Here is a 27,978-nt window from a genome sequence, read left to right as displayed (position 1 = left end):
TCTTTCTTTCTGCTGTATTTGTATATTAATAATATTACTTAAATTAATTCAAATATAACGGTAATTTCCCTTTTTAAACAAACGAATACAACTCTATAAAGAGATGAACTCAACCCAACTTGTAATTCACCATACAACGGTATTTTTGTTACTGTTTATCTCACCAAACCAGTCAGCTGATTACAATGACAAATTAGAATTTTTGTTCTTCTTCTTTTTCTCTGCTATTCGATGTCATTCGTGCAGATGTGAACAAGAAGGCAAAGAATAACAAAAACAAAAAATTATTGCCATAAATAAAGTTGTTGGAAAAATAGTGACAACATTGCGAGAGACGTAAAGAAGTGATAGAAATAAATAAAACAATAAAACATTAATTATTAAAAAATTATTTTTAATTAAAATAAATTTGCATAATACAAGTTTAAATAAAAAGTATTTCAAGTGAAGTGGAATAAATACAAAATCAAAAATAAAAATACAAGGCCGTCCATTAACTTGAAAATTAAAAAAGAAAGAAAATTTTTATTTCTTTGTGATAATTGTGCTGAATTTAAACATAAAAATAAAAAATGTGTGTGCTTTTGATGATTAAGAAAGTGTTCCAAACGTAAACCACCGGTGTATGGATAACCAGTCAATATCAGAGAAAATAAATTAAAGATTAGTTTTTTTTTGTTTTATTTCATTTTAAAAAGTGCAACAACAACTAAACACAACAAGTTAAGATAACAATAAATTTGTAACAATACGAATATTTATTAATAATTGTATTTATTATACTATATGGTGGAGCAGCTAATCGAACAAAAGTCTAAATTACGTGGCCCTGAATGTGTTTTAACATTCTAGCTTATTTTTAAACACTTGTGTTGCCCACTGGGTCCCCAAGGCATAGTTGTAAAGCAGAGGTCCACTTATAGGGTCCGGCAATTGTCTACATTGCTGGCTGCCAAAAGAGAGAGTGGTATCTGTATGTATTAATGAATGTGTGTTGAGCAAAGAAAACTCCAACAATTGTTGAACTACATATTTTCATGCAGTATTTGCTAAACTCTTAAATAAACAAACAAACAATCACAACAATTAATACAATGGAATACATTAAACAATTAAATGGTGGTGGTGGTGTTGGCGATATAGCCCCACCCCAAATGGCGCCCTCAGCAACACCACAAGTCACTATAGCCGAATCGAACAACACCGTGCTGCTCAATAATGATTCTGCCTCACAATCGGAAGAATCTGATTTGGAATTTATAGACAATAGCACCGTTGAGTTACGTGGTTATCTAAGTAAATGGACCAATTATATTTATGGCTGGCAACCACGCTATATTGTTTTAAAAGATGGCACTTTATCCTATTACAAATCCGAATCGGAATCAGATTTTGGCTGCCGTGGTGCTATAAGTTTAAGTAAAGCCACCATTAAGGTAAGTGGAAAAGTAAGAATTTAATGTAATGTTAAATACGAGTTCATGCTTATAAAAAACTAAATCAAACTGTATAAAATAACATCAAACAAGAATAGTAGTCGTCGTCGTCGACGTCAGTCAGTCAATATTATGTAGAACATTAAAACACGCTTTGCTTTTTGTTCTATTTTTAAAATTCAATTAAGAGATCCAATCATGTATAAGTGACTTTTGACCACAAAAGTTTCATTGATACAATTAGATATTAGTTGTTGATTTTTTTATTTTTAAATACATATACTGGTATACTTGCAAAACATTAGATGGGTCCTCACTCGTGGGATCTAAAGAGAAGAGAGTTTTTTTTTTCTATAGAATAGCGTTTAACAGAGAAATTATTTACAGAAAAGTAATAGACAATGAAGGTTTATATTGAAAATTAAAAGCTTTTTATTGAAAATGATCGATAGATAATCTTTCGATGCTGTTTTCTGTAAAAAAGGTATCGATATAGAAGTTTTCTATAGAATATATATTGACAGAGAAGTTTTCTATAAAAAGTGAATGGCAGTTTTCTACAGAAAAGTGATTGACAGGACATATAGAAAAGTGATCGACAGGACAGTTTTTTATAGAAAAGTGATCGACAGGACAGTTTTCTATAGAAAAGTGATCGACAGGACAGTTTTCTATAGAAAAGTGATCGACAGGACAGTTTTCTATAGAAAAGTGGTCGACAGGACAGTTTTCTATAGAAAAGTGATCGACAGGACAGTTTTCTATAGAAAAGTGATCGAAGGACAGTTTTCTATAGAAAAGTGATCGACAGGACAGTTTTCTATAGTAAAGTGACCAACAGGACAGTTTTCTATTAAAAAGTGACCGATAGGACAGTTTTCTATAGAAAAGTGATCGACAGGACCGTTTTCTATAGAAAAGTGATCGACAGGACCGTTTTCTATAAGAAAAAAGTGATCGACAGGACCGTTTTCTATAGAAAAGTGATCGACAGGACCGTTTTCTATAGAAAAGTGATCGACAGGACCGTTTTCTATAGAAAAGTGATCGACAGGACCGTTTTCTATAGAAAAGTGATCGACAGGACCGTGTTCTATAGAAAAGTGATCGTCAGGACCGTTTTCTATAGAAAAGTGATCGACAGGACCGTTTTCTATAGAAAAGTGATCGACAGGACAGTTTTCTATAGAAAAGTGATCGACAGGACCGTTTTCTATAGAAAAGTGATCGACAGGAAAGTTTTCCATAGAAAAGTGATCGACAGGACAGTTTTCTATAGAAAAGTGATCAGCAGGACAGTGTTTTTCATAGAAAAGTGATCGACAGGACAGTTTTCTATAGAAAAGCGACCGACAGGACAGTTTTCTATAGAAATGCGATCGACAGGAAAGTTTTCTATAGAAAAGCGATCGACAGGACAGTTTTCTATAGAAGAGTGATAGACAGCACAGTTTTCTATAGAAAAGTGATCGACAGGATAGTTTTCTATAGAAAAGTGATCGACAGGATAGTTTTCTATAGAAAAGTGATCGACAGAACAGTTTTCTATAGAAAAGTTATCGACAGGACAGTTTTCCATAGAAAAGTGATCGACATTACAGTTTTCTATAGAAAAGTGAATGACAGCAAAGTTTTCCAGAAAATGGATCGATTTTTCTAAAAAACAGTAATCGAAAGAGAAATTTTCTATTGAAGAGTTGCTGAGAAAGAGAATGTTCAAATAGGAAGGTAATCAAATTAGAAATTTTCAGATAAAAATGAGAAAAATTTAGAATTTCTTTGAAAACAAGAATCAAAAGACTTCCAAAATAAATCTATTTAAACAAAAAAAGTGAACGAAAAAAAGTGGTTTTCTTTATATTTTCCTTATTAAACTAAACTGCAACCCCTCCCTAATGTTTGTCTGTCTGCTAAGTTTTAACTATGTTCAATGGATTTGGTATTTGTTTCTTCTTTAATTGACACGACAACGATGACGTATGTCTTCTCCAACAATGTCTATCTATGTTCTAAATTGTCAAATGTATTTGTTACTTTAATGTGTTCCTTTTTTATTACTTTGTTGTTGTTGTTGTTGATTTTGTTGTTGCTCATTAAGCACTTAATGGCCAAACATGATATAAACAGCAACAACCACCAACAAGACAACCAGCACCATGGACACCACCCTGCACTTTTAATGGAAAAAACAGTGTATGAATGTGGTGGCAAAGAAAACAAACAAATACAAAATTGGTGCAGAAATGAAATGTTTTTATTTTAAATTTTGTTCTAAAGTGAGCAACAATTTAATGGGAGGTAAGCCAGCACAGCCAAACAAATGTTGACTCATAAATTACGCCAAGTCTACAATGTTGAAGAAATTTTTTTAAATATTTTTTTTTTTTTTCGCCTTACAAGGTTATAAACAGTATAAAAATATTGCCGATTTTAATATAGCGGGTGGAGTTTTAATAGTATTTTGACTTTATTAGTTTTAACAATTTGTAGAGTTTTCTTGTAAGGATGAAATGCTTCCTCGATAAAATAAAGTTAAACTTTGCCTGCATAACAGTTTTTCATACAAATTTTCTACAGGAAAGAAATCTATATAAAAAAAGGTAGTATTCTTTTTGAAAGTAAATAGTTATCTATTAAAACTTGATGGATGGTTTTCTATAGAAAAGTCAAAGATCAAAAGGAAAGTTTTGTAGAGAAAAGTCAAAGATCAACAGGATAATTTTCTATAGAAAAGTCAATTATAAACAGGACAGTTTTCTATAGTAAAGTCGAAGATAACTGGACTATTTTCTATTGAAAAGTTATCGACAGGACAGTTTTCTGTAGAAAAGTTATCGACAGGACAGTTTTCTATAGGAAAGTGATCGACAGGACAGTTTTCTATAGAAAAGTGATCGACAGGACAGTTTTCTATAGAAAAGTGATCGACAGTACAGTTTTCTATAGAAAAGTGATCGACAGGACAGTTTTCTGTAGAAAAGTGATCAACAGGACAGTTTTCTGTAGAAAAGTGATCAACAGGAGAGTTTTCTATAGAAAAGTGATCGACATGACAGTTTTCTATAGAAAAGAGATCGACATGACAGTTTTCTATAGAAATGTGATCGACATGACAGTTTTCTATAGAAAAGAGATCGACAGGACAGTTTTCTATAGAAAAGTGATCGACATAACAGTTTTCTATAGAAAAGTGATCGATAGAATAGTTTTCTATAGAAAAGTGATTGAAAGGACAGTTTTCTATAGAAAAGAGATCGACAGGACAGTTTTCTATAAAAAAATGATCGACAGGACAGTTTTTTATACAAAAGTGATCGACATGACAGTTTTCTATAGAAAAGAGATCGACAGGACAGTTTTCTATAAAAAAAGTGATTGAAAGGACAGTTTTCTATAGAAAAGTGATCGACAGGACAGTTTTTTATAGAAAAGTGATCGACAAGACAGTTTTCTATTGAAAAGTTATCAACAGGACAGTTTTCTATAGAAAAGTGATCGACGGGAAAGTTTTCTATAGAAAAGTGATAGACAGGACAGTTTTCTATAGAAAAGTGATTGAAAGGACAGTTTTCTATAGAAAAGTGATCGACACGACAGTTTTTTATAGAAAAGTGATCGACAGGACAGTTTTCTATAGAAAAGTGATCGACAGAACAGTTTTCTATAGAAAAATGATCGACAGGACAGTTTTCTATAGAAAAGTGATCGACAGGACAATTTTCTATAGAAAAGTGATCGACAGGACAGTTTTCTATAGACAGTTTTTTATAGGACAGTTTTTTATAGAAAAGTGATCGACAGGACAGTTTTTTATAGAAAAGTGATCGACAAGACAGTTTTCTATAAAATAGTGATCGACAAGACAGTTTTCTATGGAAAAGTGATCGACAAGACAGTTTTCTATAGAAAAGTGATCACAAAAGTAATTGAAAGGACAGTTTTGTTTAGAAAAGTGATTGTAAGGACAGTTTTCTATGGAAAAGTTACCGAGAGGTAAGATTGATTTTCGTAAAAAAGCACCGTTTTGTATAGAAAAGTGATCTTCATCAGAACATGGAAGTTTTCTGTAGGAAACTGGTGTTCAGGATAGTTATCTACAGAGAAATTATCGTATGAATAGTTTTCTACTGAAAAGTGTTATGCAGTACAGTTTTCTATAGAAAGTAATCGCCTAATGATTAAAAATTAATCGCCAGTACAGGTTAAAGTTGAAAAGTGATTGACAGGATAGTTTTTTGTTGTTTTCGAAACTATCCTTTTCAGAAAGGATTGAGATTGAAGGAAATCAGATCATAACAAAATTTGTCTACAGAAAGAAAGGTTTTCTATTAAAAACAAACTACGTTTGATCAAAGGTTAAAGACTGTTTGGAAAAGTCAAAATTGTATGCGCTTGATATCTCTCATGTTTTTTAAATTCTAAAATAAAATACTCCAATTACTAATAGAAATTGAACATATTGATAAAATGTCAGAAAACACTTGTATAGATTATTTACATTATTAATCATTTTTGCGTCCATTATATATTCATTGATTTGCCTTTAATACTCTTTTGTCACAACCTCATTAACTTTATCAAAAAACAAATTTTAAATAGAATAAAAAATATACAAGTAAATGAATACCGCAATAATGTAAATTACCCTGAAGTTATTTATTTTAATGATAAAAAAAATAGCTCTAAAACGTCACAATAAATTGTATCATGTTTTTTCTGTTTCGCTATAAATGCAATTTCTAAACTTTTTGTTTGAAATATTTTAATGATTAATAATATAAAAATAATAATTATATGTAAACAAAATTGTACTTAAAATACATTCTATTATTGTATATTACCAATCCTAATTATTATTAAAAACTTTACACCAATCTCATAACGTTAATTAAAATGCTCCTAACCATATGCTATACAATTTCTCTATTTAAACTCTAGCCACATGAAACGGATGAATTACGTTTTGATGTTGTGGTCAATAATTATAATAACTGGTGTTTACGTGCGGAAACACCCGAGGATCGTATGCACTGGGTAGAAGTATTACGTATGTATAAAGAAGACAGCACTAGCACAGATACAACATCATTGAGACGTCATGGCAGTACAATGTCATTACAATCAAATACTGTTTCAGTAGCTAGTGGCAGTAGTTTGAAAAAGTCCCAACGTAATCTCAAGGAGAAAGTTGGCGAAATTGAAACATTCAAGGATATATTATTTGGACAAATAGAAACCTTGCAAAGGTAATTTAATATTAAAACATTAAATATTAATAATTTACTTACATATTTATATAAATTGTAAATCGATTGATGTCTATCTATTTGTTGTGTTCTTTTTTTTTCCATTGCAGATATTTTGATGCATGTGCGGAAGCATATAAAGGCACAGATATACCTTTGGATTTAGGTGATGGCTTAAAACCAATTGATTTTAAGGTAAATTTATAATATTTATATAAATTATTTATTATGTAATTTAAACATATTGTATAAACATTTGTATTTATTCCTTTTACTTTGTCAGGGTGAATCGATTACTTTCCGCGCCACTACTTCTGGTGTTTTAAGCACTTTACAGCATTGTTTGGAAATTATAGCGGAAAATGATGAAATATGGAAAAAGAAATTGGATAAAGAAATTGAAAAACGCAAAAAGATTGAAGAACAAAGTCGTAAAAATAAGGAAGAAATGGAAAAGTTGAAACGTATTTCATACCCGGGACCTGATTTGGAGGTGAGTGGGATTTTTTACTTTTCTGTTAGCGCGATATGCTTCTATGAAAATATGATTAAGAGGAAAGTTTTCTATAGAAAATCGATCGAATGGAAAGAGATCGACATTGAAGATTTCTATAGCAAAGTGATTGATCAGAAAGTTTTTTGTATAAATGTTTTCAAAAGATCAGTTATTGAATGAAAACTTTTCTTATAAACGGTAAAGCTTTCTGTCTGTGGTCGAGAGGACAGTTTTCTATAGAAAAATGATTGACAGGATAGTTTTCTGTAGAAAAATGGTCGACACGATAGTTTTCTATAGAAAAATTATCGACGGGACAGTTTTCTATAGAAAAGTGATCGACAGGACAGTTTTCTATAGAAAAGTGATCGACGGGACAGTTTTCTATAGAAAAGTGATCGACGGGACAGTTTTCTATAGAAAAGTGATCGACGGGACAGTTTTCTATAGAAAAGTGATCGATGGGACAGTTTTCTATAGAAAAGTGATCGACGGGACAGTTTTCTATAGAAAAGTGATCGACGGGACAGTTTTCTATAGAAAAGTGATCGACAGGACAGTTCTCTATAGAAAAGTGATCGACAGGACAGTTTTCTATAGAAAAGTGATCGACAGTACAGTTTTCTATAGAAAAGTGATCGACAGGGCTGTTTTCTATAGAAAAGTGACCGACAGGACTGTTTTCTATAGAAAAGTGATCGACAGGACAGTTTTCTATAGAAAAGTGATCGTCAGTACAGTTTTCTATAGAAAAGTGATCGTCAGTACAGTTTTCTATAGAAAAGTGATCGTCAGTACAGTTTTCTATAGAAAAGTGATCGTCAGTACAGTTTTCTATAGAAAAGTGATCGTCAGTACAGTTTCCAATAGAAAAGTGATCGTCAGTACAGTTTTCTATAGAAAAGTGATCGTGAGTACAGTTTTCTATAGAAAAGTGTTCGACAGGACAGTTTTCTATAGAAAAGTGATCGTCAGTATAGTTTTCTATAGAAAAGTAATCGACAGTAATGTTTTCTATAGAACAAAGGTTTTATACAGTGAAGTCTTCTATAGAAAATTGATCGACTGTGAAGTTTTCTATAGAAAAGTGAAAGCTTTCCATATTAAAATCGTATGAAAATTGTTCAGTTCAAATATCTATTCTAAATATAAGCTTTCTTTTTCAAATAATATTGCAAGAATTTCTTACGAACAATAAAAATAGTAAAAACATTTTTCGTTTTAAGTATTTCTTTAATGACTATTTAAGAAATACACATGACTCATAAATATTTCAAAACACTTGATATAATGCAAGTGATTAATGTCCTTAATATTTTAACATATAAACATTAGTTAAAATCGTTTAAACCAATTAAATACTACTCATTCATAATATTTTCCCCTATTCAGTAAAAACCAATGTTCATTAACTTTTATTTTAAAATTTATTGAGCTATTAAATATAAGTATACGTCTGTTGTATTCGAGGTGTTCATATCTAGTATAATTAAATTACATACTAGCGTTAAAATGCTTTAAATAACTGACTTTCTAACATTAAATATTTATCAATTTTGTCTATCTTGGAATTTATTCAAACATGCAAAGTTGTTTTGCTGTTTTTTTTTTTTGATTCACAAAATAAACTAATTTAAAATAAAATTTATTTTATATCAAAATATTGCTCTTCTTATCCATTAAATTTTGCATTGTTTTACTTTATTTTATTTCCATATTGTTTTTTTTTTTTGTTTAATTTATTAAGAAAATGTTACAAAACTATAACATAATAATCATTATAGTACAGTGACCTGTCAACAAGTGCATTGTCCATACAAAAATATACACAATTTTATTATTATTATTTCCTCATTTGGTTCATTGACATTTTTCTATGGCCAATAGACAGGAGAAGAGAAAAACTATTAGCAAAAGCTTAACTTTTTGTAAAAAGAGGGGTTGTTTTCATAAAACAAATATAAATTGTTTTGTACGTATTTATGTATATAATTATGTTTGCATACGTTTATGAAGGGCTAAGAAGAAGGTGTTGTGTGTGCAATGAATTGAATGAATTTGTCAGTTAGTTTAAACAGTGGAACTGATAATTTGTAACACAAACTTTAAATTTTCCAAAATTGAAAATAATCTTTATTCACAAAAACAACTTAGTTTTCTCTACAAAAGTGCTCGACAGCTCAGTTTTGTGTATAGAAGTGATCGGCAGGATAGTCTTATTTTATTAAAACATGGTTGAATGTATAATTTTTTTTAAAGATGTAATCAACAGAGAAGTTTTTTTTTAGAAAATGGATCCACAGAGAAGTTTTCTATATAAAATAGATTAAAGAAGCTTCCTATAGAAAATATTGTATGTATCTATTGAGATGTTTCCTATGAAAAAGTAATCGGTAGAGAAGTTTTCTATAGTAAAGTGATCGATAGAAAAGTTTTGTATAGAAATTGATCGATAGAGAAGTTATCTATAGACAAGTGATCGATAGAGGAGTTTTCTACAAAAAAGTGATAGATAGAAAAGTGATCGATAGGGAAGTTTTATATAGAAAAGTAGTCGAAGTTTCATACACAAGAGTGATCGATTGAGTTGTTTTATATAGAAAAGTGGTCGATAGACAAGTTTTATATAGAAAAGAGATCGATAGATAAGTTTGATATAGAAAAGTGATCGACAGGACAGTTTTCTATAGAAAAGTGATCGACTGGACAGTTTTCTATAGAAAAGTGATCGACTGGACAGTTTTCTATAGAAAAGTGATCGACTGGACAGTTTTCTATAGAAAAGTGATCGACTGGACAGTTTTCTATAGAAAAGTGATCGACTGGACAGTTTTCTATAGAAAAGTGATCGACAGGATAGTTTTCTATAGAAAAGTGATCGCCACGACAGTTTTCTATAGAAAAGTGATCGCCAGGACAGTTTTCTATAGAAAAGTGATCGACAGGACTGTTTTCTGTAGAAATGTGATCGACAGTGAAGTTTTCTATAGAAAAGTGATCGACAGTGAAGTTTAGAAAAGTGATCGACAGGACAGTTTTCTATAGAAAAGTGATCGACAGGATAGTTTTCTATAGAAAAGTGATCGACAGGATAGTTTTCTATAGAAAAGTGATCGATAGGACTGTTTTCTATAGAAAAGTGATCGACAGGACTGTTTTCTATAGAAAAGTGATCGTCAGGACAGTTTTCTATAGAAAAGTGATCGTCAGGACAGTTTTCTATAGAAAAGTGATCGTCAGGACAGTTTTTTATAGAAAAGTGATCGTTAGGACAGTTTTCTATAGAAAAGTGATCGTCAGTACAGTTTTCTAAAGGAAAGTGATCGTCAGTACAGTTTTCTAAAGAAAAGTGATCGTCAGTACAGTTTTCTATAGAAAAGTGATCGTCAGTACAGTTTTATATAGAAAAGTGATCGCCAGTACAATTTTCTATGTAAAAGTGATCGTCAGTACAATTTTATATTTAAAAGTGATCGTCAGTACAGTTTTCTATAGAAAAGTGATCGTCAGTACAGTTTTCTATAGAAAAGGGATCGTCAGTACAGTTTTCTATAGAAAAGGGATCGTCAGTACAGTTTTCTATAGAAAAGTGATCGTTAGTACAGTTTTCTATAGAAAAGTGATCGTCAGTACAGTTTTCTATAGAAAAGTGATCGTCAGTACAGTTTTCTATAGAAAAGTGATCGTCAGTACAGTTTTCTATAGAAAAGTGATCGTCAGTACAGTTTTCTATAGAAAAGTAATCGTCAGTACAGTTTTCTATAGAAAAGTGATCGTCAGTACAGTTTTCTATAGAAAAGTGATCGTCAGTACAGTTTTCTATAGAAAAGTGATAGTCAGTACAGTTTTCTATAGAAAAGTGATCGTCAGTACAGTTTTCTATAGAAAAGTGATCGTCAGTACAGTTTTCTATAGAAAAGTGATCGTCAGTACAGTTTTCTATAGAAAAGTGATCGTCAGTACAGTTTTCTATAGAAAAGTGATCGTCAGTACAGTTTTCTATAGAAAAGTGATCGTCAGTACAGTTTTCTATAGAAAAGTGATCGTCAGTACAGTTTTCTATAGAAAAGTGATCGTCAGTACAGTTTTCTATAGAAAAGTGATCGTCAGTACAGTTTTCTATAGAAAAGTGATCGTCAGTACAGTTTTCTATAGAAAAGTGATCGTCAGTACAGTTTTCTATAGAAAAGTGATCGTCAGTACAGTTTTCTATAGAAAAGTGATCGTCAGTACAGTTTTCTATAGAAAAGTGATCGTCAGTACAGTTTTCTATAGAAAAGTGATCGTCAGTACAGTTTTCTATAGAAAAGTGATCGTCAGTACAGTTTTCTATAGAAAAGTGATCGTCAGCACAGTTTTCTATAGAAAAGTGATCGTCAGTACAGTTTTCTATAGAAAAGTGATCGTTAGTACAGTTTTCTATAGAAAAGTGATCGTCAGTACAGTTTTCTATAGAAAAGTGATCGTCAGTACAGTTTTCTAAAGAAAAGTGATCGTCAGTACAGTTTTCTAAAGAAAAGTGATCGTCAGTACAGTTTTCTATAGAAAAGTGATCGTCAGTACAGTTTTATATAGAAAAGTGATCGCCAGTACAATTTTCTATGTAAAAGTGATCGTCAGTACAATTTTATATTTAAAAGTGATCGTCAGTACAGTTTTCTATAGAAAAGTGATCGTCAGTACAGTTTTCTATAGAAAAGGGATCGTCAGTACAGTTTTCTATAGAAAAGGGATCGTCAGTACAGTTTTCTATAGAAAAGTGATCGTTAGTACAGTTTTCTATAGAAAAGTGATCGTCAGTACAGTTTTCTATAGAAAAGTGATCGTCAGTACAGTTTTCTATAGAAAAGTGATCGTCAGTACAGTTTTCTATAGAAAAGTGATCGTCAGTACAGTTTTCTATAGAAAAGTAATCGTCAGTACAGTTTTCTATAGAAAAGTGATCGTCAGTACAGTTTTCTATAGAAAAGTGATCGTCAGTACAGTTTTCTATAGAAAAGTGATAGTCAGTACAGTTTTCTATAGAAAAGTGATCGTCAGTACAGTTTTCTATAGAAAAGTGATCGTCAGTACAGTTTTCTATAGAAAAGTGATCGTCAGTACAGTTTTCTATAGAAAAGTGATCGTCAGTACAGTTTTCTATAGAAAAGTGATCGTCAGTACAGTTTTCTATAGAAAAGTGATCGTCAGTACAGTTTTCTATAGAAAAGTGATCGTCAGTACAGTTTTCTATAGAAAAGTGATCGTCAGTACAGTTTTCTATAGAAAAGTGATCGTCAGTACAGTTTTCTATAGAAAAGTGATCGTCAGTACAGTTTTCTATAGAAAAGTGATCGTCAGTACAGTTTTCTATAGAAAAGTGATCGTCAGTACAGTTTTCTATAGAAAAGTGATCGTCAGTACAGTTTTCTATAGAAAAGTGATCGTCAGTACAGTTTTCTATAGAAAAGTGATCGTCAGTACAGTTTTCTATAGAAAAGTGATCGTCAGTACAGTTTTCTATAGAAAAGTGATCGTCAGCACAGTTTTCTATAGAAAAGTGATCGTCAGTACAGTTTTCTATAGAAAAGTGATCGTTAGTACAGTTTTCTATTGAAAAGTGTTCGTTAGTACAGTTTTCTATTGAAAAGTGTTCGTTAGTACAGTTTTCTATAGAAAAGTGTTCGTTGGAAATTTGTTTCTATAGAAAAGTAAATAACAGTTAGCTTCCCATTGAAGTTGATCATCAACTGATATAAATGCTATAGAAAATTTATTAACAGTACAGATCATAGCAACTACTTTTGCAATATCAAGCAAAAGCGGTTCCCTCAATAATATATAGTTTTTCAAACTTGTGGAAGTATGTACATTGTACATAGTTGAAAAATAATGTTAAACAATAAATTGATCCTCTTATGTTTTAGTTCTTCTTCTATACATTATTATTTGTTTACTTAAAACAATCTTATTATTAACTTTAAATGTCTTTCCACATTTTATTTGCGTATATGCCATTAAATATTTTTTTTAAGTTTTTCTATGCAAAGTTGGCTTAAACAGAAATTAAATTTGTTGAGTAATAATTCAGTTTGTTGTCATCATTTAAAGCGTCAACAACGTTAATATACGCCCCTAAAATAAAACGAGTCGAATTTGTATAAACAAAACTTGATTAATTTATTAAAGAAAAATAATTAATAAAATATACATATATATAAAAAAATTATTAACACGCGATTGTGGTTTAATGTTTAAAAATTCTAAATTTTGAAAAGGATTTCAAACAAGTTTTTTTGAAAATAACTATAAAACAGAAACAGTGTTAACAAAATGCCTTCGATACGTTATATGATTAAAGGTTTACAAATTGGTAGTAAAAATGGTTTAGTAAGTTTGGTTTCCTTTTCCTTTTTAAACAAAGTAACTAGATATTTACTGTTTTAGTGTTTAAACTTTAAGCTTTAAATGTACTTTTATTTGTTTGTGAAGTATTATCCTTTTTAACTTTTTTTTTTATGAAGAGCTTTAGACAAAAACGTGCTGCACTCAATTTTATTGTTAGTTTGCAATTTTATAGCTTTTTTTGTAACTTTTATGGTCATGTATTATTCATACATGACTGATATGTATATGTTTTTATACCCACCATCAAAAAAGATGGGGGGTATATTGATTTTGTCATTCCGTTTGTAACACATCGAAATATTGGTCATAGACCCACAAAAGTATATATATTCTGGGTCCTCATTAAATTTTAAGACGATCTAGCCATGTCTGTCCGTCTGTCCGTCTGTCCGTCCGTCCGTCTGTCTGTCTGTCTGTCTGTCTGTCTGTCTGTCTGTCTGTTGAAAGCACGATAGAGTCCGAATGAAAGAGCTAGAGGGTTGAAATTTCACATAAATATTTTTTATAGATAAGGTTAGTTTGGTATTGAAAATGGGCAATATCGGTCCACGTTTTCGGATAGCCCCCATACAAGTGTCCCCTCGAAAAGCAGCTTTAACAGCCATATCTTGTTTAAAAATACAAATATAGCGATGAAATTCGACATAAGTAAGTTCCTTATGATCCAAAATCACTATCCAAAATTTTATGAGGATCGGTCCATAATTGACCTTACCCCCCATATAAGGTCCCCTTCAGAAAATGACTTTAACGCTCATTACTGGCTTAAAAATACTAGTATATAGATGAAATTCAACATAAGTAAGTTTCATACGAGTCAAAATCTATCTAAAAAATTTTATGAGGATCGGTCCATGATTGACCCTACCCCCCATATAAGGTCCTCTTCAGAAAATGACTGCAACGCTCATTAATGGTTTAAAAATACGAGTGTAGCGATGAAATTCGACACAAATAAATTTAATACGAACCAAATTCTGTCTACCAAATTTTATGAGGATCGACCCATAATTGACCCTACCCCTTATATAAGGTCCCCTTCAGAAAATTACTTTAACGCTTAAAACTGGCCTAAATATACGAGTATATAGATGAAATTCGACATAAGTAAGTTTCATTCGAGTCAAACGAGGTGTGGTGGTGGGTATATAAGATTCGGCATAGCCGAATATAACACTCTTACTTGTTACATATTAAGGAGAGATAAAATGTTTGGACTTAAAAATATTCAGTTGTCATGAACCAAATTGTTTACAGTAATCGAATCAGACCGGAAATAAGAGAAATCATGGAATAAAATGAAATTTTCTCAGACTATCAATTAAAAATCAAATTGGAAATTATTCTAGTTCAATTTTAAACCTACATAAAGAATCTAATTAAAACAATCTTGATTGTCCTAAACTAAAGTTAGTTATCCTTGCTATTCAGAGTAGTTGAAAAACTAAAACTACACTCCTTTCTTTTTTTCAAACATCTCCTTAAATCTCTACATCCCTTTAAATTGACATAGTATTTGGTGTATTACAAAATATATATTTTGTTGTTGTTCTCAGCTACAGCAACAGTTTGCTCTTAGTCCTCTTCAGTAACAGACATTGAAATATTTGCGTGTTTATTTTTTGCAAATCCTTCATTTATTTTACATGAAGTATTTTATTAAGAGTGTGTGTGTGTGGGTTTATGTATTTCTTTCTTAACTTTGTATTTAACAACAAATGGATTTGGTTAATCTGAGTGCTTTTACCAAAATGTAAAAAAGTTAAGTAATTAAACAAAAAGAAGCGCTAGTTAGTATTCATTTATTATAATTTAAAAAGCAAAAGGTTGTCTAAGTGGTTTGTTAAACGAGGCCATTTAGAGTATGTGGTTCTTTTTAGTGGTAAAATTTTGGTAATATTTTTTTTTTACCTTTTTGCATAAAATTCAAGGATAATATTTGTGTTAAAGTAATTGTTGGAGTAATTGTTTAAAAAAGTAATCATTAGTCGTTTATTAGTGGTATAAAGTGCAAAATTTATTAAAAAAGATAATTTTTAAAATCAAAAAAAGTTGTTGATAGAATATTATTCTATAAAAAAGTGATCGTTAAAGAAGTTTTCTATAGAAAAGCGATCGTTAGTTTTCTATTGAGAAGTTATCGCCAGAAATGTTTTTACACAAAAGTGATCGATATAACTGTTTTGCTATAGAAAATTGATCGACATAGAAGTTTTCTCTTGATTGATATATAGAGGTTTTCTATAACAACTTTTCTATAGGTATGGACATTTTTCTATACAAAAGTGATCAACAGTGAATAATTATATAGAAAAACAATAGATTGATAAGTTTTCTATAGAAACGTGATCGATAGAGGAGTTTTTTTTTTAGAGAAAAGTGATCTATAGAGGAGTTTTCTATAGAAAAGTGATCGATAGAGGATTTTCTATAGAGGAATTTTCTATAGAAAAGTGTAAGTGTAAAGTATAAAAGTTTTCTAGAGAAAAAGGATCGATAGAGGAGTTTTCTATAGAAAAGTGATCGATAGATGAGTTTGAGGAGAAAAAGGATCGATAGAGGAGTTTTCTATAAAAAAGTGATCGATAGCGAATTTTCTATAGAAAAGTGATCGATAGAGGAGTTTTCTATAGAGGAATTTTCTATAGAAAATTGATCGATAGAAAAGTTTTCTAGAGAAAAAGGGTCGATAGAGATGTTTTCTATAGAAAAGTGATCGATAGAGAAGTTTTCTATAGAAAAGTGATCGACAGTACAGTTTTCTATAAAAAGGTGATCGATAGAAGAGTTTTCTATAGAAGAGTGATCGAAAAGTGATCGATAGAGAAGTTTTCTTTAGAAAAGTGATCGATAGAGGTGATTTCTATAGAAAAGTGATCGAGAGAGGAGTTTTCTATAGAAAATTGATCAATAAAGGAGTTTTTTATAGGAAAGTGATCGATAGAGGAGTTTTCTATGGAAAAATGATCGAAGAGGAGTTTTCTATAGAAAAGTGATCGATAGAGGAGTTTTCTCTAGAAAAGTGATCGATAGAGGAGTTTTCTATAGAAAAGTGATCGATAGAGAAGTTTCCTATAGAAAAGTGATCGATAGAGGAGTTTTCTATAGAAAAGTGATCGATATAGGAGTTTTCTATAGAAAAGTGATCGATAGAGGAGTTTTCTATAGAAAAGTGATCGGCAGTAAAATTTTCTATACAAAAGTGATTGGTGGAGAAGTGTTATATACAGAAATTTCAAATAGAAAAGTGTTCAATATAGAAGTTGCGTATTGAAAAGTAATCGATATATAAGTGTTTTGTAGAAAAATGATCGGTACTGAAGTTTTCAATAGAAAAGTGATCGGATATAGAACCTTTCTATTGATTGATAGAAAAGTTGTCTTTAAGAAGTGTTTGACAGAGATAGGCATATCATTTTTCTATAGAAAGAGAATTATTCTATAGAAAATGTTCTTTAGGGAAGTGTTCTATAGAAAAGTAATCTACAGATAAGTGGTCGTTATAGAAGTTTTCTCTGGAAAAGTAAGTTATCTATTGAAAAGTGATCGATACAAAAGTGTTCAATAGAAAAGTGCTTGATATAGAAATATTCTATAGAAAAGTGATCAATACTGAAGTTTTCTGTTCATTGATAGATATGAGTAATCGAAAGAGAAATTTTCTAAAACAAAGTTATTGACAGCAATGGACAAAAATTTTTTCTGTAGAAATGTGATCGACAGAGAAGCATTCTTATAGAATACTGAGCATCTAAGATGTGTTTTATAGAAAAATTTAGATACATTTTCTATTAAAAAAGTAATTGTCAAAAAAGTGATCTATAAAAAGTAAACTAGTGTATAGCTATCCTCTAGAATGGTAACATGAAGCAAGAAATTATTGATTAAAAAAATTTGGTCCTTTAACTTTGAAAACCTTTGCAAAGCAAATTCTTCCCTTTTTGACTATTAATTGTGACAATATATTTACTACTTAGCAGAACTGTACTTTTTTGAATATACTTTTTATTAATTATATGATACAATAAAGAACACTACACCTTTATAAAGTATCCAAAAAATTCTATGAATTTAGTTAAATTTCAATAATTACGGTATAAAATTAATTCTGTTTTTTTTTTTTGGTGATTTTTTTATTGATTAATATTTTCTTTCAAGCTATTTAATAATTAAAATGCGCAACTGAAAAGAATAATAAATATAGAGGGGCAATACTTTTATCAACTGACCATTTAAATACATTCTTATGTAGATTTGTATATACAAATATATACGATATGTACGTATGAATGTTTTGAAAGAAAAAAACATTTTGAATACTAAACATATTTGGGATTTTCCTTTACATTTCCTTTACAATCCTGCTGAATTCGGAATGTGTAAATTATATAAATGAAAAAAATTATCATATCAGACAACATGCGTGTTGCTTTCATTTTCATTTATAGAAATTCTTTTGTGTCTGTCATTTAATTTTTGGTTGGAAGTTGTAAAAATATTTTGTGATTTTTTTTCTTATTTTTGCGTTTTTTTTTTATTAATTAAAGTGGTATTTTGATCACGTTTAACGCATGATCAAATAGATCTGACGTGGGTTTATTTCATTTTTTTCAAAATAAATTCTATTAGAACAATAAATTTTTATCTTTTTAAACTACGAAATAAAACTTGAATTAATTTATTTATAAAATTATAATATTTTGCAATATTTAGTTGCTGTTGGGTTTTTTTTTGTTAATGGAGTTGGGAAATGACGTCAACTTTTTTTTTATCAATTTAAAAGGAAGTCAATAACTTAAAGTTAAGCTTTTGCTATAGGAGAATATAGAAATTATTACAAGCTCTAAACCCAAATTGATCGACGTAGAAGTTTACTATTCTGTGGGTCTAAAAGAAAACTGTGACCTACAGCGAAGTGACAGTTTTCTATAAAAAAGTTATCAACAGAGAAGTTTTCTATAGAAAATTGATATACAGAGAAGTTTTTTACAGAAGAGAGAGAGAGAGAAGTTTTCTATAAAAAAGTGATCGACAAAGGAGTTTTCTCTATAAAAGTGTTTCCATAGAATACCGGAAGAGATGTTTTCTATAGAAAGTTTTTGTACAGAAAAGGGATCGACAGGACAGTTTTCTATAGAAAAGTGATCGACAGGACAGTTTTCTATAGAAAAGTGATCGACAGGACAGTTTTCTATAGAAAAGTGAACGACAGGACAGTTTTCTATAGAAAAGTGATCGACAGGACAGTTTTCTATAGAAAAGTGATCGACAGGACAGTTTTCTATAGAAAAGTGATCGACAGGACAGTTTTCTATAGAAAAGTGATCGTCAAAACAATTTTCTATAAAAAACTCATCGCCAACACAGTTTTCTATAGAAAAGTGATCGACAGGACAGTTTTCTATAGAAAAGTCAAAGATCAACAGGACAGTTTTCTATAGAAAAGTACAGTATACAGTACAGTTTTCTATAGAATCAATAGAAATGTTTTATATAGAACAGAGATTTTGTGATCGACAGAAAAGTTTATCTATAGAAAAGTGATCGTCAGGACAGTTTTCTATAGAAAAGTGATCGTCAGGACAGTTTTCTATAGAAAAGTGATCGTCAGGACAGTTTTCTATAGAAAAGTGATCGTCAGGACAGTTTTCTATAGAAAAGTGATCGTCAGGACAGTTTTCTATAGAAAAGTTATCGTCAGGACAGTTTTCTATAGAAAAGGACAGTTTTCTATAGAAAAGTGATCGTCAGGACAGTTTTCTATAGAAAAGTGATCGTCAGGATAGTTTTCTATAGAAAAGTGATCGTCAGGACAGTTTTCTATAGAAAAGTGATCGTCAGGACAGTTTTCTATAGAAAAGTGATCGTCAGGACAGTTTTCTGTAGAAAAGTGATCGTCAGGACAGTTTTCTGTAGAAAAGTGATCGTCAGGACAGTTTTCTATAGAAAAGTGATCGTCAGGACAGTTTTCTATAGAAAAGTGATCGTCAGGACAGTTTTCTATAGAAAAGTTATCGTCAGGACAGTTTTCTATAGAAAAGTGATCGTCAGGACAGTTTTCTATAGAAAAGTGATCGTCAGGACAGTTTTCTATAGAAAAGTGATCGTCAGGACAGTTTTCTATAGAAAAGTGATCGTCAGGACAGTTTTCTATAGAAAAGTGATCGTCAGGACAGTTTTCTATAGAAAAGTGATCGTCAGGACAGTTTTCTATAGAAAAGTGATCGTCAGGACAGTTTTCTATAGAAAAGTGATCGTCAGGACAGTTTTCTATAGAAAAGTGATCGTCAGGACAGTTTTCTATAGAAAAGTGATCGTCAGGACAGTTTTCTATAGAAAAGTGATCGTCAGGAAAGTTTTCTATAGAAAAGTGATCGTCAGGACAGTTTTCTATTGAAAAGTGATCGTCAGGTTGGTTTTCTATAGAAAAGTGATCGTCAGGTTGGTTTTCTATAGAAAAGTGATCGTCAGGTTGGTTTTCTATTAAAAGTGATCGTCAGGTTGGTTTTCTATAGAAAAGTGATCGTCAGGTTGGTTTTCTATAGAAAAGTGATCGTCAGGACAGTTTTCTATAGATAGTGATCTTCAGAAAAGTTTTATACAGAAAAATAATCGATGGGGAAATTTTCTTTTAAAACGTAATCGATATAAAAGTTCTAACTAGAATAAAGTTTATTAACAATTTAACTGGAACTGATTCTTTAGATGATAAAAATCTTTTATAATAATTGTAGTGCTTATCTATACAGTAAATTTCTAGTTCAACTCAAGGACATTTTAAACTTAATTTATTTAACCATTTATTCACTTCATACTTTACCATAACTGTTAACTTTTATTACAACTTTTTGTTTAAATAAAATTAATATAAAAAATATTTATTAAATCTTACTTAAACATTGAAAATATAATAACTTTAAAATTTGTTTATAAAGATTTTATTTTTTATTTATTTTATACCAACTGCCTTCTTTTATTTTTTCCATCAAGTATTTTTATTTTAACATTTAATTATGGCCCAAATGGAAATACCATTTAGTAGTTGACTGGCTGTCATAAAAACTACAAAACGGTTTGTTTCTATTTTAGGCCAAAGTTAAGGTCATTTGTAAAAATAAATTATACGATTTTATTTTTGGTAAACGTATGTTGTTACTTTTTGAAGAGTGTTACCACAAATTTAGCCTAATTATTAATGCAAGTCAACGACTTCATTTATTTACTTATTTATTTATACACTCTAGTGTTTAAATAAACAATTGTTTGTATCTATTTGTTTATGCTTAAGCTTTAATACTTAATTTAATATATTTAAGTAAATTTTATTTTAATTAATTATTTGTCGGTTGTTAGCGTTAAACACGCGTTTTAATGACATTTATAGATGAAGTTAAAAAGAAAAACATAAATAATAAATGTGTCAACCTGTTAATAGAGTAATTGGTAAATTGTTGCTTTTGAAATGAATTATTTTGTATTTTAGCTTCCGTTGTCAGATGGTTTTTAAAGGTATAAAATTTTCTATAAATTTTTAGTTTTCTAATTGAACTTTAATATCGACCGAATTTTATTTGGAGAATATTTTCTAAAAATTTTTAATTTTTTAGAAAATTTATAGACAAATTTCAAGAGAAAGGTTTTCTATAGGAAAGTGATTAACAGTGAAATTTTCTATAGAATAGATGTTTGATCGACATAGGAGTTTTCTGAGAAAAATTATCGATATATAATATTTCTATGAAAAAGGTCGATAGAAAAATTTTCTGTAAAACCATGATCGATGGAGAAGTTTTTTGGAAAAAAGTTCAAAAGAAAAGTGATCGAAAAAAAAAGATCGACAGTGAAGTTTTCTATAGAAAAGTGATCGATAGAGAAGTTTTCTATGGAAAAGTGATCGATAGAGAAGTTTTCTATGGAAAAGTGATCGATAGAGAAGTTTTCTATAGAAAAGTAATCGATAGAGAAGTTTTCTATAGAAAAGTAATCGATAGAGAAGTTTCCTATAGAAAAGTGAGCGATAGAGAAGTTTTCTATAGAAAAGTGATCGATAAAGGTGTTTTCTTTAGAAAAGTGATCGATAGAGAAGTTTTCTATAGAAAAGTGATCGACAAAGAAGTTGTTAATAAAAAAGTAATTGACAGAGAAATTTACTATAGAAAAGTTATCGACAGAGAAGTTTTCCTTACAAAAGTGATCGACAGAGGTGTTTTCTATAGAAAAGTGATCGAGAGAGGTGTTTTCTATAGAAAAGATATATAATATTTCTATGAAAAAGATCGATAGAAAGATTTTCTATAAAACCATGATCGATGGAGAAGTCTTTTAGAAAAAAGTGGTCGATAAATAACTTTTCTAAAGAAAAGTGATCGAAGAAGAATTTCTCTATATAAACAAAAAATCGATATAGAATTTTTCTTTATAGAAAAGATTGACAGAGAAGTTTTCTATAGAAAAGTGATCACTAGAGAAGTTTTTTGTAGAAAAGTTACCGATAGATAAGTTTTCTATAGAAAAGTTACCGATAGATAGGTTTTCTATAGAAAAGTGATCGATCGATGGTGACATTTTCTATAGAAAAGTAATCGATGGAGGCGTTTTCTATAGAAAATTGATCGACAGAAAAGTTTTCTTTAGAAAAGTGATAAGTTTTTTTATTGAAAATAATCTATAGATATACTTTCGATACTGTTTTCTATAGAAAAATGATCTACAGAGAAGATTTCTATAGAAAGGACAGAGAAGTTTTCTTTAGAAAAGTGATCGACAGGATTGTTTTCTATAGAAAAGTAATCGACAGGACAGTTTCTATACAAAAGTGATCTAGAGTATATTTTTTTCTATAGAAAACAGAAGGACAGTTTTGTATAGAAAAATGGTCTATTGGAATGTGATCGACAGGAAAGTTTTTTTTAGAGAAAGTGATAAATAGGACTGTTCTCTATAGAAACATGATCGACTGGACAATTTTCTATAGAAAAGTGATCGACAGTGGATTTTTCTACAGAAAAGTGATCGACAGTGAAGTTTTCTATAGAAAAGTGATCGACAGTGAAATTTTCTATAGAAAAGTGATCGACAGTGAAGTTTTCTATAGAAAAGTGATCGACAGTGAAGTTTTCTATAGAAAAGTGATCGACAGTGAAGTTTTCTATAGGAAAGTGATCGACAGTAAAGTTTTCTATAGAAAAGTGATCGATAGAGAAGTTTTCTATAGAAAAATGAGCGATAGAAAAGTTTTCTATAGAAAAATAAGCGATAGAGAAGTTTTCTATGGAAAAGTGAGCGATAGAGATGTTTTCTATAGAAAAGTAAGCGATACAGCTGTTTTCTATAGTAAAATGGTCGACAGAGAAGTGAAAAGTGATAGATAGAGAAGTTTTCTTTAGAAAAGTGATCGATAAAGGTGTTTTCTTTAGAAAAGTGATCGATAAAGGTATTTTCTTTAGAAAAGTGATCGATAGAGAAGTTTTCTATAGGATAGTGATCGACAGAGAACTTTTCTATAGAAAAGAGATTGACAAAGAAGTTCTTAATAAAAAAATTATTGACAGAGAAGTTTACTATAGAAAAGTGATCGACAGAGAAGTTGTCCATAGAAAAGTGATCGACAGAGAAGTTTTCTATAGAAAAGTGATCTAAGGAAGAGTTATCGGCAGAAAAATTGATCGATAGAGAAGTTTTCTATAGAAAAGTGAGCGATGGAGAAGTTTTCTATGGAAAAGTGATCGATAGAGAAGTTTTTTATAGAATAGTAATCGATAGAGAAGTTTTCTATAGAAAAGTGATCGATAGAGAAGTTTTCTATAGAAAAGTGAGCGATAGAGAAGTTTTTTATAGAAAAGTGAGCTATAGAGAAGTTTTTTATAGTAAAGTGATCAACAGAGAAGTTTTCTATAGAAAAGTAATAGATAGAAAAGTGATCGATAAAGAGTTTTCATTAGAAAAGTGATCGATAATGAAATTTTATATAGAATAGTGATCCACAGAGAAGATTTCTATAGAAAAGTGAAAGAAGTTTTTAATAAAAAAAATGATTGACAGAAAATTTTTTTTATAGAAAAGTGATCCGCAGAAAAGTTTCTTATAGAAAAGGGATCAACAAAGAAATTTTCATTAGAAAAGTGCCCTACAGAGAAGTTTTCTATAGAAAAGTCATCAATAGAGAAATTAAAAAAAAATTTATTTTTAAATTACTTGGAGAAAATATCAAATCAATGTTCGTTCTTTTCAAATATTTTAATAAATTTAATAATTTAATTTCAAAATTTACTCTTACAACTTGTTGTTTTTGTTTAATTTCTAATTAATTAAAGTGTTGACATCTAACTACATATTTAAAGTTGTTCTTGTTAAAATACTCAAACACAGAAATTTTGTTAAAAAAAATGTTATTAAAACATGTAACAGATTTGTATCGTCGTTAATTAAAAAGCTTTATTAATTCTATATTCCCATTGCATAAATTAAAACTAAACAAGATAAAAAATTAACTTAAAAAAATGTACAACAAACTATTAACACGCAAATGGAAAATATTAAAACATGTGTACATTTTTCTATTAACATTTACAGGAAGGACCACATTCCACCCTACCAGAAGATGAATTTTTCGATGCCGTCGAAACTGGTTTGGATAAAATTGAAGAGGACATGCAATTACGAACCAAATTAAAACTTCAATCACAGCAATCACAGAATTCCACACACAATTCAATACATTTAGCACAACCCGATGATGAAGAGGGCAGTGCAGCCGAAGAGTTTGGTACCGGTGCCTTAGCGAAATCACACAATTTATGGCCAGAGGTTAGTGTAGTTTAAGACGAAAAAGAATTGAATAAAATTTAAACGGAAATTATTATTTATGTTTTTGATTTCATTTTTACTTTTTAATAGATTGATCGTGTTTGTATGGAACAATTACATTATGCTCGCCAGGGTGTGGGACAGGATGGTAATGGTTGGCAAATATTTGCCGATGAGGGTGAAATAAAAATGTATAAACGTGAGGAGGAGGTTAATGGTATGGTTATGGATCCTTTGAAAGCCTATCATACGGTTAAGGGAGTAACGGCTAGAGAAATGTGTCATTATTTCTTTATGCCTGAGTTTCGCAATGATTGGGAAAGTGAGTATAAAAGATAATATTAAGTTTATTATTATTAAGAAAATATTCCATAAATTTTCTTTAAGTTGAACATTTTTAAAGGAAAGTGATCGACAGAGATATTTTCTATATAAATTTAAAAGTCAGAGAAGTTTTCTACAGAGAAGTTTTCTTATAGAAAAGTGATCGACACAGAAGTTTTTTTTTATAGAAAAGCGATCGGCAGAGAGGTTTTTTATAGAAATGTTATCGATAGAGAAGTTTTTTTATAGAAAAGTGATCGACGGAGAAGTTTTCTATGGAAAAGTGATTGACACAGAAGTTTTTTTTATGTTATCGATAGCGAAGTTTTTTATAGAAAAGCGATCGACGGAGAAGTTTTCTATTGAAAAGTGATCGACAAAGAAAAGTGATCTACAGAGAAGTTTTCTTATAGAAAAGTGATCTACACAAAAGTGTTTTTTTATAGAAAAGCGATCGACAGAGAGGTTTTCTATAGAAATGTTATCGATAGAGAAGTTTTTTATAGAAAAGCGATCGACGGAGAAGTTTTCTATGGAAAAGTGATCGACAAAGAAGTTTATTCTAACGAAATGTGATCGACAAAGAAGTTTTCTATAGAAACGTGATTGACAGATATGTTTTTTATAGAAAAATGTTCAACATAGAAATTTTTATAGAAAAGTGATCGACGGAAAAGTTTTCTGAAAAAGTAAATCGAGAGAGAAGTTTTCTGTAGAAAAGTTATATCTTGAGATGTGGTCAACAGACATATTTTCTAAAGAGAAATGATCAACAGAGAAGATTTTTATAGAAAAGTTTGTGAGAAAAGAGATCGATAGAGAATCGCTTTTCTATAAAAAACTTCTCTGTCGATAACATTTCTATAGAAAACCTCTCTGTCGATCGCTTTTCTATATAAAAAAAAAACTTCTGTGTCGATCACTTTATACCTGAGAGGTTTTCTATAGAAAAGTTATATTTAGAAGTTTTCTATGAAAGAGTGATCGTTAGAGAAGTTTTTTAAAAAGTGATCTTTTGTGAAGTTTTCCATAGAAAAGTGATCGTTAGAGAAGTTTTCTATGAAAAAGTGATCGTTAGAGAAGTTTTTATAAAAGAGTGATCGTTAGTGAAGTTTTCTATAGAAAAGTGATCGTTAGAGAAGATTTCTTTAGAAAAGTGATCGTTTGAGCAGTTTTCTTTAGAAAAGTGATCGTTAGAGCAGTTTTCTTTACAAAAGTGATCGTTAGAGCAGTTTTTTTTTTAGAAAAGTGATCGTTAGAGCAGTTTTCAATAGAAAAGTGATCGTTAGAGCAGTTTTCTTTAGAAAAGTGATCGTAAGAGCAGTTTTCTTTAGAAAAGTGATCGTTAGAGCAGTTTTCAATAGAAAAGAGATCGTCATGACAGTTTTCTGTAGAAAAGTGATCTTCAGGACAGTTTTCTATAGGAAAGTGGTCGTCAGGACAGTTTTCTTTGGAAAAGTGATATTTAGGAGTTTTTTCTATAGAAAAGTGATTGTTAGACAGTATTCTATAGAAAAGTGATCGTTAGACAGTTTTCCATAGAAAAGATCGTTAGAACAGTTTTCTTTAGAAAAGTGATCGTTAGAGCAGTTTTCTATAGAAAAGTGATCGTCAGGACAGTTTTCTCTAGAAAAGTGATTTTCAGGACAGTTTTCTATAGGAATGTGGTCGTCAGGACAGTTTTCTTTGGAAAAGTGATCTTCATTCTATAGATATTCTATAGAAAAGTGATCGTTAGACAGTTTTCCACAGAAAAGTGATCGTTAGAGCAATTTTCTGTAGAATAGCGATCGTTAGAGCAGTTTTCTATAGAAAAGTAATCGTTAGAGCAGTTTTCTATAGAAAAGTGATCGTTAGAGCCGTTTTTAGTAGAAAAGTGATCGTTAGAGCAGTTTTCTTCAGAAATGTGATCGTTAAATCAGTTTTCTATAGAAAAGTGATCGTTAGAGCAGTTTTCTATAGAAAAATGATCATTAGAGCAGTTTTCTATAGAAAAGTGATCATTAGAGCAGTTTTCTATAGAAAAGTGATCGTTAGAGCAGTTTTCTATAGAAAAGTGATCGTTAGAGCCGTTTTTAGTAGAAAAGTGATCGTTAGAGCAATTTTCTACAGAAAAGTGATCTTTAGAAAAGTTTTAGAAATATTTTAGAAATATTTTATTTATTTCTGTATATTAATTTTTGATTAAATTTTTATTTTCTACCAACAGCTACCTTAGAAGATTGTATTATTTTGGAAAAGATCTCACCTGATACATTTTTATTTTTACAAACACACAAACGTGTTTGGCCCGCTAGTCAAAGAGATGCCCTATTCTGGTCTCATATGCGCAAAATTACAGATGGTCTAGATGATGGTGCCTATGACACCTGGATAGTTTGTAATAATTCAACAGAGTATTCCAAACAAGAGGTAAGTTCTATAACAAATTAATTGCTTCAATAGTGTAATGAAATGATTATTCCACAGTCGAAAAATGGCAAATGTGTGAGAATATTTTTAACAGTGATACTTGCCTGTCAAACCATTTTACCGCCGGGTAAAACTAAACATGATAAATTAAATAGAAATGAATTAACTTGTAAGGTGACCTATTGTTCAGTGGGTAAGTTAGATTTCAAGTAAAAATCTGTAATTTTGTTTAATGGTTTTTTTTTGTTTCAGTTAATCCCGGTGGCTGGGCTCCTGCTTCTGCTTTACGCGCTGTTTATAAGCGTGAATATCCAAAGTTCCTTAAACGTTTTACCGGCTACGTGATAGACCAGTGCAAAGAGAAACCCATTATGTTCTGATATTTGCCATTTTCATTCTTATTATTAATATTATTATTGTTATAGTAAAGTAATTTTATATTTTATATATTTTTTTCCTGTTTATCTTTTCCGTTAAAAGCAAATGTTTGAAATGTATGTATTTTTTTCTTTATTGTTTTTCTAGCTACAATTTGTGTAATGTAATTGTTGTGAATAAGTTGTTGCAATTCTAAATGTAATTTGGAAGTTATAAAAATCTATTTTTTATAGCTGTTAATAGTATATTTCTTATTTACTGCTAATATTATTTAAACATTAATGTTTTAGAAAACTGCAGAAAGAACTTTATGTTAAACTTCGAAAATAAATGATCAAATGAGTTTGTCTATATGAAGGGAAAATATTTCTTACATATTGCTTTGAAACTAATTGATAAGTTTTTAATTAAATTTATTATTTTCTAAAATATACGTTTTTTGTATAGTTTTTTTTTTATTTTTATTTAGTTTAAGTTTTTTTCACATAAGAAA

The 27,978-nt window shown here is 30.0% G+C and overlaps 1 protein-coding gene across 1 annotated transcript; it reads left to right on the top strand.

Annotated features, from left to right (window-relative positions):
- Window positions 1-225: 225 nt before the first annotated feature.
- On the top strand, window positions 226-27,916 carry LOC119606774 (ceramide transfer protein). The gene is made up of 9 exons (XM_037960356.1): window positions 226-1,436; window positions 6,375-6,682; window positions 6,793-6,877; window positions 6,966-7,175; window positions 24,138-24,371; window positions 24,462-24,693; window positions 26,905-27,107; window positions 27,165-27,300; window positions 27,360-27,916. The coding sequence occupies exons 1-9, from the start codon at window positions 1,095-1,097 to the stop codon at window positions 27,485-27,487; spliced, it is 1,878 nt and encodes a 625-aa protein (XP_037816284.1). The 5' UTR covers window positions 226-1,094; the 3' UTR covers window positions 27,488-27,916.
- The last annotated feature ends 62 nt before the right edge of the window (window positions 27,917-27,978 follow it).

Source organism: Lucilia sericata, unplaced genomic scaffold, assembly GCF_015586225.1.
Source record: "Lucilia sericata isolate MDLA Ls3-8-SP2 unplaced genomic scaffold, ASM1558622v1 Contig000621F_arrow, whole genome shotgun sequence".
NCBI lineage: Eukaryota > Metazoa > Arthropoda > Insecta > Diptera > Calliphoridae > Lucilia > Lucilia sericata.
This window is presented reverse-complemented; position numbering and strand designations above follow the sequence as displayed.

Bases quoted from the DNA above. Each gene is read 5' to 3' on its own strand.
- LOC119606774 (XM_037960356.1), top strand. From the start codon at position 1,095: ATGGAATACATTAAACAATTAAATGGTGGTGGTGGTGTTGGCGATATA. The intron at 1,437-6,374 runs GTAAGTGGAAAA...TTTAAACTCTAG, and splicing joins TAAGTAAAGCCACCATTAAG to CCACATGAAACGGATGAATT. The intron at 24,372-24,461 runs GTTAGTGTAGTT...ACTTTTTAATAG, and splicing joins CACACAATTTATGGCCAGAG to ATTGATCGTGTTTGTATGGA.